The sequence below is a fragment of the Globicephala melas genome, chromosome 6, assembly GCF_963455315.2.
Source record: "Globicephala melas chromosome 6, mGloMel1.2, whole genome shotgun sequence".
Classification (NCBI taxonomy): Eukaryota; Metazoa; Chordata; class Mammalia; order Artiodactyla; family Delphinidae; genus Globicephala; species Globicephala melas.
This window is the reverse complement of record NC_083319.1, coordinates 114065928-114079100: the sequence shown is the minus strand read 5'-3', so window position 1 is coordinate 114079100 and position 13173 is coordinate 114065928. Positions and strand designations below refer to the sequence as shown.

Genomic DNA, 13173 nt, shown 5'->3' with positions numbered 1-13173 from the left:
TGAACACGCTACATACAATAAACACTCACCATTTCTCCTGCCTCTGTCTCCCTTGCTCCCTCTTTTTCTCTGTCTCTCACCTCCTTCCTTCCTTCCTTCCTCAGGAGTACCTGGAACATTGCACTAAGTCTAGACACACAGAAAAATGTATCTTTTCAATGATCCTTCCCATACGCACCAGGGCATCACTCATCCCTAACTGCTCTTAATCACCACTACGTTGCTATGGGGCTTCCTGGTTTACTCTAACGTAAAGAGGTTGACCTCTGAGACGGAAGTATACCCCCATGTGTAATCCTCCACAAAGTCTCAAAGGGCATCAGCTGGGCAGGTACCTGTGAGTGAGAACCCTTGAAGGCTCGCCCGCACGGACCACCACCGCTTTAATCTATGAGGAGTGTCAGGTATACAGGATGAACACTTCCAGCAGATGTCAGGATTTAGAGCTTTAAGATGTACTCATTTTTCAACTGATTCTTCATGGACTGGTCTTGGAAGCATAAAGAAGAGATCCCTGTGGAGTCTGCAGAAGGATCCTGGTATTAGTTTGCTCGGGCCGCCATAACCAAAGCCCTCGGACGGGGTAACTTAAACAGCAGGAATGAATTCTCTCAGCCTGGAAGCTAGGAGCTCAAGACCGAGGCGCGGGCAGGCGTCACTCCTAATGAAGCCTCAGGCGGCCACCTCCTCACTGTGTCCTCACCGGGTCTTCCCCTGCGCACATGCCCACGGTGCCTCTGGGGGTCCTAACCTCCTCTCCCTCTAAGGGCACCATGCTGTCAGGTTGGGGCCCACCTACCGGCCTCAATTTAATTCAACCATCTGTGTAAAGACCGTGTCTCCAAATACAGTCACATTCTGAGGTACTGGGGGTCAGGACTTCCACATGGGAACGTGAGGAAGACACAATTCAGCCCATCACAATTCTGAGGAAGATTTGCCTGTAACTTTCACACGTGTCTCCTGAAAACAACAGACATGCATTCACAGCAGCCAGAGAGAGACCCTTAGCCTTCGTGAAGAAAGTGCACGAATTATATGAGAAGCAGCCTGAATCCTCTCTTGTTTGCAGGTCATTATAGATGCTGGTTAGGACCCCTTAGACATTCCACTACCTTCCTCAGAATGGGCATAAGCCAGAATTTAGTCATGCAAATACGGATTTTTAAAGGGCCTTCAGACTCCGCGCCCTTGGCCTAAACTCATCTCTCAGCCCCGCTCCCTCAGCTCCATCCTGGACTTTCTCTCTCAACCATCACGAGGAACGAGCTTTGCTCCAGATGAGCATTATGTCGATTCTCGGACATGCACACATAATTCAGACATGAATTCACTACTTAGACTTTGATTTATCACTCTTGCTCTTTTACCCTAAAATAGTAACACGTGCTGAGAAAAGAGCTCACACGCTGAAAATTAAATCAACATACATCACGTTAAAATATTCACTCATTTGAAAATATGTATTCATTCCTATGAAGATATCCATGGAACGCCAACAGGAAGGATAAAACAGGTGAAAATGTAGTCAGCAAAAAGACATAAACTCACCGAAAGATGGGTCTGGACTTTGCGCAGCTGCTGGTAGGGACTCTGCCCTCGGAGGGTCCTGCCCAGTGCGGGTGTCCTTGTTCACCTGCAGCAGCCATGGGACGGTCTGCCAGGATGATCGGTGGCTGGAGCTTCACATCCCATGGTACCTGCTCAACCTCTGGACGGGCTGAGACCACAGATCGGTGATGCAGTCAACAGACTCTAGCGAAGCCTCCTGACAGCAAGGCGCAGTGAGTGTCTCTGCTGGCGACACTCCGTGTATGCTGTCACAGCCAGCAGGAGAAGAGTGAGGCCGTCCTGACGCCACGGAGACGCGACAGGTGGACGCTCCCGGTGTGGCCCTCGCTGCACTCCGCCCTGTGCGGCTTTTCCCTCGGCTGGTTTCAGTTTGTGCCTTTAGGTCTAATCAACCTTAACTGGGAGTAGAACAGCTTTCCAGGAACTCTGGTCCCGGCAGATTATCCAGGCAGAGTGGTCTCCTGGCCGATGTTCTCTCTGACTTCACTAGGATGTAAAAGGAATAAAGTAATTTAAGTGGCATTTACAAAAGAGGAAGAATACAGTTGGTAGGCACAGGGTGAGGATGTGCTAGTTACCTAAGAGAGTTAGTTTCCCAGAAGAGAGCGGGGCTAATGGGGAAGCTGTATGGGGAACAATGGAAGGAAGGTCCTTTCTAGCATACGGGATGGGATGCACACAGGCAGTGGCAAAAAGGGGAGAGCCTGTGTGTGCTTCGAGATCGGACAGCACTGTGACACATGTGGTAGGAACCTGCCCAATTTAGATGGATGTAATATAACTACCCGGGGGTGTGACCTCAGTCCAGTGGTACTGATTTTTTCTTTCTTTTTTTTCTTTCTTTTTCTTTCTTTTCCTCCTTCCTTTCTTTTCTTTTCTTTCTTTTTTCTTTCTTTCTTCTTTCTCTTCCTTCCTTAGTTCCTTCCTCCCTATCTCCCTTCCTTCCTTCCTTTCTTTCCATATAGTTCATTTACAAAGTTGTGTTAGTTTCAGGTATACAGCAAAGTGATTCAGTTATACATACATATATATACACACACACACACACACACACACACACATATATGTATTCTTATCCAGATTCCTTTCCCATACAAGTTATTACAAAATATTGAGTATAGTTGCCTGTGCTGATTTTAGACGCCTGGCCTCCAGAACTGTGAGAGAATACATTTCTATTGTCTACAGCCATTAAGTGTGTAGTGATTTGTTACAGCCGTAGGAAACTAAACAGAGTCCAAGAAATGTACCTAGGATCCTCCCAAAGTCCTTGTCTGAAGACTGATCTGCACAAGCACAGGATGAAAATGCCCAAGGGTGGGCAAAGGAGAACTGCCAGCAGGTTGTAAGCTGAGAAATTCCTAGAGGTCAGAGAGGGATGGCAGGGGACGGATGTCCATCCAACCCGCCAAAGCAGAGAGCTCTGGGTGAATACCTGGGCCATTTGGTAGAGACTCCAAAATGACAACTACTAGGACTGACAAATCAGGCAAATAAAAATACAGGATAGTCTACTTGAATTTTAGATAAATTTTAGATAAATAACATTTTTTATAAGTATGTCTCAAATATTGCGACTGAAGCTTCACTTTAATGTCCCATTTTCTATTTTTAGTGTTGCACAGGACATACTTTTCCCGAAATAAATGCTTTGTTGTTTATCCGGATTACAAATGTAATTGGACTTTCTAAATTTTAATATGCCATCTCTTCAAACCCATCCTACAAAAGCTTAAGAACAAGCCAGAAACAGGTAATTTAACTACCTGCCAAATCAAAGCCCAAAATTCTATAGAGAAAGACAAGAAAATACAGATATTCAACAATATAATAAATGCAATACCAGCATCTGGTGAAACATAGGCCTGTAAACCCCCATCCAAAAAAAAATACAAACAAACTCTGATCTGTAAACTGGATAAAAATTAGTTAATAAAAACAGACAAAAACTGGTAGAAATTTTGAAAGGAGCAGCAAGCTCCTTAAAACAGGTATTGCAGAAATACTCAGGAAATTGAAAGCAATAATGAAAATAAAGAGGAAAAAGGTAGGAAATAAAGAGGAAAAATATACAGACATGTAGACATTACTAGGCAGACAAATGAACTTGAAAAGTATAATATGAAATGAAAAAATGTGCTGGTTGAGATTAAAAGCAAATTAAACAGTATAGGAAGAAAGACCAGTGCACTTGAGGACAAAATAATATCAACTATACAAACTGAAACACAGGAAGAAAAAACGGCAGCTAACAAATAGAGTCTGAGTCATTTATGGGATTATATCACCCTGTTTAACAGATATATAGTTGGAGTTCCAGAAAAGAGAAGAGAGAAGCCAAGAACTAGAAAACATATTTGAAGCGAAGTGGCCAAGTTTTTCCAAATAAACAAAAACTATACACCCACAGATTCGAAAAGCTCAACAAACTCCAAGCAAAATAAATCCGAAGAAAACATTAAGGCATCATAATCAAATTGTTGTGTCAGTGATATGTGTATTATATAAAAACATATTGCCATGTGTAACATTTACTACATATATTTAAACATTTCAGACCTACAGCAGTTTAGAAAAAAAGTGAAAAAAATCTAGCAGTCTATATATCTATAAGAAAAAATTAAGTACAAATTAGGTATGAAGAAAATTTCTCCCTTCATTAGTTGTCCATTTTCTATTTATTTTAGAATAGTCAGGGATCAACAGAACAGCAAGAATCTCGCTTTCAGTTTGCAAAGTATAGAAACTGCATATCATTAACTTGTCATCACAAATATTTTATTGTCACTAAAGAATAAGAGTTACAACCACAAACGTAAGATACTAAAGCTCACTAGTACACCTGTAATAATTCGATAGTCGTATAGAACAATTCAATGTTATCAATATTATTTTTAATAACTTTGTTCCATGCATTATAATAGATAATAATAATTCCATTAGAGAAGGTCAGTGTAGTGGTTTAGTGAACAGACTGAAATCAGTTGCCCAGACATATTCCAGTACCATCATTAATAAACCTCTTGACTTTGATCAATTCGTTGGTCCCTTAGTTTCCTCCTCTGTGAAATGGAAGAAATAATCATACCCATCTTATTGGGTTGCATGAAGATTAGCAGAATCGTTAAATCTCGAAAACACTGTGACTGACTCAGTGGGAGCCAAGAACTCCTCCCCTCCCCTCCCTCCCCCTCTCCCCTCCCCTCCCCCATTCCTTCTCCTCCCCCTCCCCCCTTTCTGCCCCTCCCCTCCCCCCTCCCCTTCTCTTCCCTCACCTTCCCTCCTCTCCCCACAGCCTGGTTAGGATAATTGGTCTTTAACCTCCTCCAGTCAGTGTCATCATATTTTAATCATGACTTAATACACCTTTTCATGATCTCAAATGCATGTGTGGATCAATGGAAAATACCACCAAGGTGTTGCCTTTGTTGTCATAAATGGAAAAGAGAGGCTTTCCTTGCCATCTAATAGAGTTAAATAAGATGATTACAAATATTCTAAACAGGACTCTCCTGCCCGCAATCCCAAACCCACCTCTGCAGAATGGAAGGAGAAGAGCTCAAACGCGTGCTGGGTGACCTCATGGCAAAAATGAGCATCTTATTCACTAGCAACTCTCTTACAACAGATTTATTTGGTGCAGTGGCATAAATTACACTATTGGTGTGTATTACATAAAGAACTCCTTCAGATTTGCAAGAAATATGTGAAGAAAAATGGGCTAAGCATATGAACTACTCATACAAGGGTAAAAATCAATTAATGTGAAAGTGGAAAATTGACATGCACAATATAATTTCAAAATGCAAATTAAAAGTGTAATGAGATACAGTTCAATGCATATTTAATTAGAAAGAAACTAATCCATGCTAGCAAGAGTGTCTTGAAAGAATATAGATTCAAAAGTTTATTAGTCATAAGATGGCAAAAACTTCAAAAATAAAATAAAAATGTTTTTTCTTATACAAATAAGAAGTGTACTCTTTGACTTAATATCATACTTCTAAGAATTTAACCGAAGGAACTAATATAAAAGGAAATAAAGTTTATTAAAAGTGATATAAAAGGAAATAAGTTTAGTTTATTAAAATAATATTTATAATAGAAAGCAAACTGGGAAAAAGACAATAGTCTAGGCATTAAATTAAGGTACAGTCATTTGATAGAATATTATTCAGCCATTAAAATAATAAATATAAAACTTCCTTTGGAGCATGAAAAGTGTGTGTCATATGTTAAGTAAAAATATAAAATATAAACTTTTCACTAATTACCACTATACATACAGCATAATATATATCTAACAAGAACAAAACAGGGGTCAAATATATTATGATTTGATTAGGAAGAAAGATAATGAATAAACGTTATTTTATTCCTTTAAAATCTACAAGTAAACAAAATATTTGTTCATGAGGACCTTCCATGACCGTTTAATCCTCTGAGGTCTGCCTGTACTGTGGCCAGACCGCCCATGCTCAGGCTGCCTGTGTACATAGAGTTATTTTAGGCTTACCCCCCTCTATGCTTATCTCGGGGTCACCTGCAAGTCTGGAACTGACTGTTGATCAAGGTAAGGGGAGGCGGTGTTGTAACTAATACTTTGTAATGTGCTATTTAAAGGTGAAAACTTCCCTGGTGGCGACAAACTGTTCAAGCTGTTTCTGGCTTACGCCTGGTATTTCCTGTTACACAGCCTTGTTGATTATGTGATCAGGGTGTAAAACATCCCCCTGGAGACTTTAGGGACGTCTTCCCAAACTAAAGTTCATCACACAATCGTGAGGGTTCAACCTGCCGATGAAGTGTGTCCTGGGCAAACGAGAAGGCTTTGCGAGGCTGCACCTGAACCAGGACCTCACACTTCCCCGTACGCTCTCCACTGCGCTGCTCGTGCCTTGAATAAAACCTTTTCTTTCTGTTTCATAGATGGTTTCACAAACAGAAACAGACTCACAGACAGAACAGACTGGTGGTTGCCAAGGGGGAGGGGGGTGGGGGAGGGATGAACTGGGAGCTTAGGGTCAGCAGATGGAAGCTTTTACATATGGAATGGATAAACAACAAGGTCCTACTGTATAGCACAGGGAACTATATTCAGAATCCTCTGATAAACTATAATGAAAAAGAATATAATGAAAAAGATTATATATATATATATATGTATAACTGAATCACTTTGCTGTACAGCAGTAATGAACACAGCATTGTGAATCGGCTGTACTTCAATTAAAAAATAAAATAAATAAAATAAAATAACCTTTTGGGTGTGCGTTCCAGGCGCTCTTGTGAGTCCTTTCAATTACACCACTTGTTTCAATCTGTGCAGGTGGCAGACTGCATCATTTAAATAATGGCGACGCCTCTGTTTGGGAGAATAAGCAATGAAGAAGGATTGGGGGGTTCAGGAACCCAACGCCTCCCCCCATCCCTGGCAGGAACTCGCACAAATGCTGCGCCCATCGTGGGAGGGTGCATGCCTGTCAGCGATGTGCGATGTGCGAGAGGAAGATCCCAACCCCGGGGGCAAACAGCTAAACGAACTTGGGAGTCGACCCAGCTCTGCACCTTGGCTGCCTCTGTCTCTTGGGGAGAAAATGACAGCGAAGAGAAGCAGCGGGTGGGTTCCAAGGCCACAGACCGTGGCACGTGGCTCAGCCTGTAACGCCCAAGGGGACTGGGGAGATAACTGTTTTGTCAAAATATGTCCCCTGTATGAACAAAAGTCACGAACTGTTTACAACGGGGGAGGGGATCAAGAGACTACAGAAACACTAGGATATTCAGCTGCACAGGTTAAGCCACACTGGAGATAGTCACAAAATCACTTCTGAACCTCTACTGAGATCAAATGTTTTGCGTGGAAATCAAAGAGCCGCTTCCCCTGCATGGGGTACTGTCAAACGGGCAAGCATGTTCGTTTGTACTCAGGACCCTCACTTCCGGCAGCTTTGGCCATAACGTAGATACAGGGGCCAACCCCCAATCTGTTAACCTCTGCAAGGGGAGAGGTAAATAACACAAACCAGAAAGGAGAATTGTCCAAACCCACCCTCAGATATTCAGTGGAATACTTCTTTCTGAGGCCACTGAAGTGTGCTGAATACAAGTCACTTTGATTAGTTTTAATAGTCCTAAACTTTCTCCTAACTCCGTACTTTTGATCAAGATATGGGCAGTGTTGTGCTGTAAGAGGCCCCTGCTGCTCCGGCTCCGTGCAAGGCTTTACTGCTGCAGGGACGAGCTCGGGTGTGGGAAACTGGGAGGCTCTTGGCCCAGTTACTGCAAGGGGGGTGGGGGGCTAATGATGAGAGAAGATTAGGGTTATTCTAAAGAAAGGAAATAAGGAGAAAAGGGGTAAAAAGTACCTCAGGACATTTAAACTGAATCTTAAGTATTCAGTAGGTTGATCACAGGCACAGAAAACAAATGTATGGTTAGGGGCAAGTGGGGGAGGGATAAATTAGAAGTTTGGGATTAGCAGATACAAACTACTATATGTAAAACAGATAACCAACAAGGACCTACTGTAGAGCACACGGAACTCTACTCAGTATCTTGTAATAACCTATATGCGTAAAGAATCTAAAAAAGAAAAGAGATATATACATAAATAAATATATGTGTATATATATATATACATACTGGAAACTAACACAACATTGTAAATCAACTATATATATATATATATATTTTTTTTTTTTTTTTTTTTTTTTTTTTTTTTGCGCTACACGGGTCTCTCACTGTTGTGGCCTCTCCCGTTGCAGAGCACAGGCTCCGGACGCACAGGCTCAGCAGCCATGGCTCACGGGCCCAGCCGCTCCGCGGCATGTGGGATCTTCCCGGACCGGGGCACGAACCCGCGGCCCCTGCATCAGCAGGCGGACTCTCAACCACTGCGCCACCAGGGAAGCCCCAACTATATTTTAATTAAAAACTAATTTTAATTAATTTCAAAATTTTAAAATAGCATTAAAAGGACACAATACATGGTGTAAGTACTAAATTTTTAATGAGTCACTATACATCTCATTTTAATGATGAGATGATCTTCTTGCATCACCAACTCTTCAAGCTCTGAGAAAACTGGGACAGATTTGCTCACATTACCCTAGCCTTAATGAATTTTCTAAAATCTGATTATAATACAAAAAGGAATTTATAATTCCTGGAGTAAAGGCCAATTACAATTGTGTGGAAAAAAGGTAAAGAAAGAATCTGAATGACAGAAGGGCCAAGGTCGCTATGCTCAGCCACCAGTGAGGGGCCCGAGGCTGTGGACAGTGATGTGGGTAGAGCAGCCTGAGGACACAAAGAGGCTTTGGTTAGATGGCCAGACACGGGTGCCTGACACGATGCCACACTGGAAACTGATGAAAAGTTCGCAGGCACTATAATTACATCAGGAAAGATGGTGAGCCAGTGCAAAGAATTTGATGCTGAAAACTCGGCCTCTGTGCACCAGTGCCAAATCAAATCTCAGAGACAGAGTTCTGGGTGAAGTAGAAAAGAAGAGCTTTCTTGCTTTGCGAGGCAAAGGGGGCCACAGCGGTCTCCTGCCCTGAAACACTGTGTGCCCCAATCTGGGGGGATTTGAGGAGGAGTTTTCTAGCCATGTCAAGGGCAGGGTTCCCAGTAAAGGATCAGGGTGTGGGCAGGGCCTGCGTTCTTGTAATCTGGCCTCAGGTGGTCTCCTGATGAGCTTCTCAAGGTTATCAAACTGTGACCCTCTCTGGAATGAAGAATTCTAGCATCTTCCATTTGATGGGGGCTTTAGTTCTGCAGAAGAGCCCAAAGATATGGTTCTGTGTATCCCTGGAGGGGGAACCAGGACCTGCCCCAAGGCTGCACTATTGCTTCTTGACTGCTTCTCCCTTGTCTCTGCATCCCCTCCCTTCCCTGATCAGCAACTGTTTGAACCTGCCCTTTGGAACTCGGGGAAGGTCATGGAAGCTGGGGTCTGTTCCCTACAAACAAGAAACAGGGGACAGAGAGGCTTCCATGCACAGGAGCCCCACAGGGTCCTGCTTGGTTTCAGATACAGGTAAAAGTGTGGCTTAAAATATAGGGATTTATGAACAAAAGGTGTGTGTGTGCCTGTGTGCTGTCTCACCCCACCAGACTGTATTATTGGGATGGACTTGATGTTCGAATGGAAGGTCTTATCTCACCCCAAACATTGGGGAAGAGGCTGTCCTGCAAATCTGTTCTTTGTTCTCTTTTAATGGAGCATGGTAATGAGAACTTTGACAATTATCTAAGCCCACTCAAGTGGCTAATTTAAAACAATTAGGAGAGACCAGGGTTGGACACCTGAGGTGCAAAAAGAAATTTTGATTAAAGTTCTTTTAGAGGCAGGGACATCAATACCCACAAATTCCTTGTTTAATGGCCTGTGAGAAAAGCTGAAGGATCCTGGAGACTCGCTGTAGATGATAAAAATCTTAAAAAACAATGGCCCCCAGGCCACAAGCAGTGCGTCAATACCCACAAATTCCTGTTTAATGGTCTGTGAGAAAAGCTGAAGAATCCTGGAGACTCGCTGGAGATGAGGAAAATCTTAAAAAACAAGGGCCTCCAGGCCACAAGCAGTGCATGGTGTGACATTAAATATTCAGACAGGGGGACAAGCTAAGGGAGACCGCAGGTCTGGGATCAATGTGTCTAATGCTTTCCCTCCATTTCTACTTAAGAAGAAATTCAAAGCCAATTTGCATTCATGTGAGATGGATGGAAAAATACACTTTTACTGTGTTTTCATGAAGATATTTAAATTTTCCTGCTCTTGCCAGAAATTATTCACCTTACAGCTGGAAGTCTGAAGTCTGTATCTTTGACCAACATCTCCCCATCTCCCCACCCGCAGCCCTGGTAATCCCCATCCTACTCTCTGTTTCAATAAGCTCAGCTTTTTTAGATTTCACACATGAGATCATGCAGCATTTGACTTTCTCTGTCATACTTCACTTAGCATAATGCCCTCAAGGTCCATCCACATTGCCAAAAATGACAGGGTTTCCTTCTTTCTTGTGGCTGAATAATAATATTCCGTATCACATCTTCTCTAGCCATTCATCCACTGACAGACACTCAGGTTGTTTCCACACTCTGACTATTGTGAATAATGCTGCAGTGAACATGGGGGAGAAGATACCTCTTCAATATCCCATTTTTATTTCCTTTCTATATACACCCAGGAGGGGAATTGCTGGGTCATATGGTAGTTCTATTTTTAGTTTTTTAAGGAACCTCCATACTGTTCTCCATAGTGGCTGCACCAATTTACATTCCCACCAACAGTGTAGGAGGGCTCCCTTTTCTCCACACCCTCTGCAGCATTTATTGTTTATAGACTTTTTGATGATGGCCATTCTGACAAGCGTGAGGTGATATCTCACTGTGATTTTGATGTGCATTTCCCTGATGATTAGTGACGCTGAACACTTTTTCATGTACCTCTTGGCCATCTGTATGATTAAGTCTTTGGTGAAATGTCTATTCAGTTCCTCTTTCCATTGTTTAATCATCTTGTTTGCTTTTTTGTTCTACTGAGTTGTATGAGTTCTTTACATATTTTTGCCATTAGAGATAAAGATTCAGTTGGAAAGCACAGTTATTTATTACATTATTGATAAGTGTATTTCTCAGTCTGGTCCCTAAGCTAAAACTGAATTAGAAGGATTGATATACCTGTTAGCCATATGACACCAGAAGACACTTTGTAAAGCAACTAAATTTCAGGGTTCAGCAAAAACCGTGAAATGCCCTGACATCTCTTGGACAGGGGTGACTAGGGCATCCCTCAGACAACCAAAACTGAGTTATTGGTCCTGCCATTTCCAAAATCAAAGCAAGGAGAACTAAAATTGATTAGGTAGGTTGGTTGGTTTGTAGAGAAACCACATGTAACATCTGAGAAATTTATTAGCCCCTATTCATAAAATTACCAAGAAAAAAATTCTAAATTTGAGTAGAGCTTTGAGAAACAGCAGTTTTGTCCTTTTTCAGGCCCTCAAAGAACCATAGCACAGGGACTTCCCTGGTGGCGCAGTGGTTGATAATCTGCCTGCCAATGCAGGGGACAAGGGTTCGAGTCCTGGTCCGGGAAGATCCTACATGCCGCAGAGCAGCTAAGCCCGTGAGCCACAACTACTGAACCTGCGCTCTAAAGCCTGAGAGCCACAACTACTGCAGCCCGGGCACCTAGAGCCCATGCTCCACAATAAGAGAAGCCACCGCAATGTGAAGCCCACGCACCGCAACAAAGAGTAGCCCCCGCTCGCCGCAACTAGAGAAAGCCCGCGCGCAGCAACGAAGACCCAACGCAGCCAAAAATAAATAAATAAATAAGAAAGAACCATAGCACAGTCAAGCCTTTGTACCCCCCTCTCCCACTGTCCCTTAGAAGCTGGCTGCAGCATTTGGCAAAAGCCTGTTGCTGCCACCCAGTGGCACCCGCTGGTATTCAGACTGGAAAGTAACCTGATGCAAGTTCCCGGACACCATGTGAAAACGACTGGGCTTGTTACTGTTACTGGGGACTTAATTGAAACTGTTCCCACTATAAAGGACATAAATTTGAGACTTGAGATACCTATCATTGTGGGTTATGTCATATCATCAAACTACACGGAGGGAAATGAAGGGAAGAATATAATGAAATTCGTTATCTTTAAAAGAAATAGTGCATTCAAGAACATCCAATGGGGGGACCACTGGGGTCCTCAGCACGTGTATGAACAGGAGGCTGGCATCCCTTTGGGTCCTACATCTCCCTGTGGACTTATGGAAGGATGTGACAGAGTGATGCCCCCCCGTAACACATTATCAAAGGGTCCAAGCAGCATGGATTGTAGATGCTCATCAACGATCTAGATGACCAACCTACATTCCATCTAGAGAACAGGGGCTCTGTTGACGCACTGATGATGTTACATTAACTCAAGAGGTAAAAGAAAAACCTTCCCAGTGGGCAGAATTAAGTGGTGTTCCTCACAACATCAGGGGACGCAGACAACAGCAAAAGTGACTTTTGCCAGTTCTTGGGTACTAGTCAACAAGGTTGCGATACAGTCCAGAAAACAGGCTTGACGTGCCTGGAAGGTAAAGAACCCCAATGCAAAGCGCTGTATTCCTTTCAGAACTGTGGGTGGGTATCAAAATGCAGCGTGTCCAAAATAACCCTCAAATAACTCCCACAATAACCCCAGAACTGCTGGTACTGGTTAGTCAGCCTGGCTTGGCTACATAACCGGAGAGACATACAGATCTCACAAGGAACTTTTAGCAAAATCTCTCAAAGCAAGATACATTGCACGAACGATGGTTCCACCTGGAGATGCCACATCCTCGCAAAGGAGGAGGCCCTTGATGAGCAGGCCTGTTGCTTCCCTGAACCCTCTCCCCTGCCACTCTAGGCCCTTCTCTTCACTGAAAGCCTTACACGAGGATGCTCTCTGCACTCCTGTGAGTCAATTATCTGAATCTAGTTTTCAGTCTATTCAACCCCGACTATATTATGGACTAATAATAATGCCTACTTCATAGCATTGTTTTTAGGAGTAAATTGAACTATCTGAAGAGTTTAGAAGAGAGCTGGCA

At 42.9% G+C, this 13173-nt stretch overlaps 1 protein-coding gene across 1 annotated transcript in view; it reads left to right on the top strand.

The window, feature by feature from the left end:
* The first annotated feature begins 1557 nt into the window (after positions 1-1557).
* Positions 1558-13173, top strand: part of ANXA10 (annexin A10) — a 100951-nt gene continuing 89335 nt past the window's right edge. The window contains exons 1-2 of the mRNA XM_060301421.1: positions 1558-1736; positions 1827-1887. Coding sequence (XP_060157404.1) covers positions 1558-1736; positions 1827-1887 — 240 coding nt within the window. The remainder of the gene's footprint in view (positions 1737-1826; positions 1888-13173) is intronic.